The sequence below is a fragment of the Gymnoscopelus braueri genome (genome assembly GCF_963280865.1).
Source record: "Gymnoscopelus braueri genome assembly, chromosome: 18".
Classification (NCBI taxonomy): domain Eukaryota; kingdom Metazoa; phylum Chordata; class Actinopteri; order Myctophiformes; family Myctophidae; genus Gymnoscopelus; species Gymnoscopelus braueri.
Window position 1 is genome coordinate 50,506,319 of NC_137618.1, and position 3,979 is coordinate 50,510,297.

Below are 3,979 nucleotides of genomic sequence, written 5' to 3' on the forward strand. Positions count from 1 at the left end.
TAGACCCGGCTCAGCCGGTGCCGACGGGCCGGGTCGGGTCCCGTTGGGTTTGGGCTAAAATCTTAAGCACTTACATTTTTTATAAGATGATAGGATCATCTAGTGTGATTTTCATTTTGGCTGCCATCTCGTTAAACCCATGCTGCGGGTGAATATTATATTATAGCCTATATTATATATATTAGCCTATATTATTATTATATTCCCCGCGTAAACGCTACGTTCATGACCCCCCCATATTTGAACTGGGGACCCCCCCATTTTGTTTGACTCGGTTCCACAGATAAATATTGTGAAAATAGCAGATCTACAAGCTCGCCAGGCGTTGGGTGCTCCATTGTGGTCTCGTCCCACAGGTTGAGAACCACTGCATTAAAAGCTCCAAGCAAGTTACATGTCTAGTATGTTGTTGACCACGTAATGTAATGTTTTTGGTTTGGCTTCTCCGTGGCGCGCGCGCCTCATTGCATGCTGTCCAAAATAACAGATCTGTAAGCTGTCGACAGACATGACGCAGCGCCGTTGATAGCTTGTATGTCTGTTATTTTGGGTAGGTAGGCGACGCACATATATACGCATCGCAGCAATGTGTCTGGGTTTGAGAGGCTTTGATTGATGTAAACTTAAAGTTTAGCTCTGTTCGGGATTACTGAACAAAGGTGGATGATGAAAGATAACGGGGACAATATGGATGTAAGTTAACTTTAACTGCGTCACTTCAGAGGAAACTATGGAGCTACAACAGAGATGTTTACACACCCCTGGAATCCATTAGAATGGTGGAAATAGAACAATACAGCCAACGTGAGTACATAGGCTATAGACCTTTCCTAAAACTGTCCAATTTATTATACCCATGTGCTACTGTTTGTCTGTGTACCACGTAGGAGCGTTGTCGCAACATGATGTAATTAATTATTTGGGAGCAGCCGGTGTGTACCAATAGTATAAATATTTTAAATGGCTTTCATATACTATTCCGGATCTGACTAATATGACAAGCTTATTGTGAACACAATAGGCTACAAATTAATATAAAAATGTATTTGGATAAAAAAAAAGAAAAAGAAGGAAAACAAGCCCAATGCGGCTTATAATAATCAGACCAGGCAACAGTGCAGAGACTGCAGACAGGGAGATAGGCTAGAGCATATATTGGATCGGGGATGACGGATAGCGCAGTCTTCTCTTAAAGGCAATGGCTTCTGGCACGGTGAAACGCCTCTTGCCTAGTCCGAAATCCGTAATTAGTGGTTTGTTCAAATTTCACCCTGAATAGAGCCCTTAGAGGTCAGGTTTAGGGTTAGGATTAGACATTTAGAGGTTAGGGTTAGGGGTTAGGATAAGACATTTAGAGGTCAGTTTTAGGGTTAGGATCAGACATTTAGAGGTTAAGGTTAGGGGTTAGGATTAGACATTTAGAGGTTAGAATTAGGAGTTAGGATTAAGAGGAAAACATGGTTTATATTTAGTTGCGCGGCAGTGTTATGCACCGAAAAAATAGCTGATTTCACAACACGTTGCACATCATAAAATCACTTAAACCGTTGATTTTCTCACAAGTACAGTAGTGTGTGTGTGTGTGTGTGTGTGTGTGTGTGTGTGTGTGTGTGTGTGTGTGTGTGTGTGTGTGTGTGTGGCACTTTAGTTTATATCTTTACCCACAGCACATGAACACAGCCTCTTCAGACTCCACCTCACCCCCTAGCACTCACCTCTTCAGACTCCACCTCACCCCCTAGCACTCATCTCTTCAGACTCCACCTCACCCCCTAGCACTCACCTCTTCAGACTCCACCTCACCCCCTAGCTCTCACCTCTTCAGACTCCACCTCACCCCCTAGCACTCACCTCTTCAGACTCCACCTCACCCCTAGTACTCACCTCTTCAGACTCCACCTCACCTCCTAGCACTCACCTCTTCAGACTCCACCTCACCCCCTAGCACTCACCTCTTCATACTCCACCTCACCCCCTAGCACTCACCTCTTCAGACTCCACCTCACCCCCTAGCACTCACCTCTTCAGACTCCACCTCACCCCCTAGCACTCACCTCTTCAGACTCCACCTCACCCCCTAGCACTCTCAGCCCGTAGCACTTGTCCTAGCCTTGACGACATTGCAGGATTATGCAAAGGCTACAATGTAACTTAGATAGCATGCTATGTAGACAGATGCCAGGTCATTGTTGGCCTGGCGTCCTATAGTGTGTATTTTCATTGTAGGCTGATGATAGGTTCTTGGTTTATGTATGTATTAGTTATTATTAGATTATTTGTTTAATATTTATTATTTTATATACTATTTTTATGCATTAATATATTATGTGTATTATGATGTATTGTGATGTATTATCTTGTGTCCTTGCGTACTGTAAATCGCTCTGGATTAAGAGCGTCTGCTAAATGCCTAAACTGTAAACTGTAAACTGTACATTGTAAATTATAAATTGATTGACAGGCCACCCACCTCCAGAGGTGATGTGGCGCCACAACGGACAGGAAGTCAGCGAGTCGGAGGACTTCCACTTCCACAGGAAGGACAACGTGCACTTCCTGTTGATCCAGGAAGTGTTTCCCGAGGACACGGGAACCTACACATGTCACATCTGGAACGAGTACGGAGAGGACTGTACGACCGCACGACTCACCGTGCAAGGTACACACACACACACACACACACACACACACACAAACACACACACACACACACACACACACACACACACACACACACACACACACACACACACACACACACACTCAAACACGCACGCAGGCACACACACAGACACACACACACACACACAGACACACACACACACACACACACACACACACACACACACACACACACACACACACACACACACACACACACACACACTCAAACACGCACGCAGGCACACACACAGACACACACACACACACACACACACACACACACACACACACACACACACACACACACACACACACACACACACACACACACACACACACACACACACACACACATACACACATAAATGACCACACGACTAACAGTACAATAGGGGTAGGACAAAATATCGATATTGCGATACATCCCGATAATCCCTCTTGTGATAAATAATCGATACACTGCCGGCAAACATGGATATTTTACTACATCATGCAAGTGCTCTATGGATTCCCCCGGTTGCCACAGAGTGCAGTACTTCAGGTTAAGACTTTGACAGGGGCCAGTTTGGAATTGCAGCCTCCTGAAGGTGATGTTTTAGGGCAGATTTGAAAGTGTTTAGGGTTTTACACTCCTTTACTCCTTTGGGTAGGGCATTCCACATTTTTGTTGCATTGCATGAGAAAGAGTTCATTCCCTTGTTTGTGCCAAATCTGCCTTTGACAGGTACATGGGTATCTTAATGTTGTGGCGTATCATTGCAAGTTGCTGTACTCTGTCCTCTACCCTGAGCCATCCAACCCTAGCAAAATGAGCAGGGGTTAGATGGGTTGTATGTTTGAGGCCAAGAAGTAGCTTTACCAGTTTGTTTTGGGATGTCTGGAGCCTTATTGTTAAGGCCTTAGTGATGTTGTGATACCATGAGTGAAAGTGAATGAACGGTTCTCCTGTTGGAAGTTGGCTGTTGCTTTTGATTCAAGTTTAGAGGAAGCTTTCCTTACTAAACCAGTAAAATACCATCCATTAGTACAAGCCATTATACATTTAGGCTATGAGTATCAGCGCATTGTTTTTATATTTGGCTGCTTGGGCCATGATGTCCACAGGCTGGTGGTCAGAGGCTTCTTCTTTACGGTGTGGTAACATGGCAGACTGTGTGTGTGTGTGTGTGTGTGTGTGTGTGTGTGTGTGTGTGTGTGTGTGTGTGTGTGTTTGTGTGTGTGTGTGTGTGTGTGTGTGTGTGTGTGTGCGCGCGCGCAGAGCCCCAGAAGGGAGTCCAGCCGTGGTTCATCTCCAGCAAAGGTCGACACGTTCTGC

At 45.1% G+C, this 3,979-nt stretch overlaps 1 protein-coding gene across 1 annotated transcript in view; it reads left to right on the forward strand.

The window, feature by feature from the left end:
• Positions 1-3,979, forward strand: part of LOC308073410 (myosin light chain kinase, smooth muscle-like) — a 96,591-nt gene that overhangs the window by 25,963 nt on the left and 66,649 nt on the right. The window contains exon 9 of the mRNA XM_080412283.1: positions 2,462-2,659. Coding sequence (XP_080268409.1) covers positions 2,462-2,659 — 198 coding nt within the window. The remainder of the gene's footprint in view (positions 1-2,461; positions 2,660-3,979) is intronic.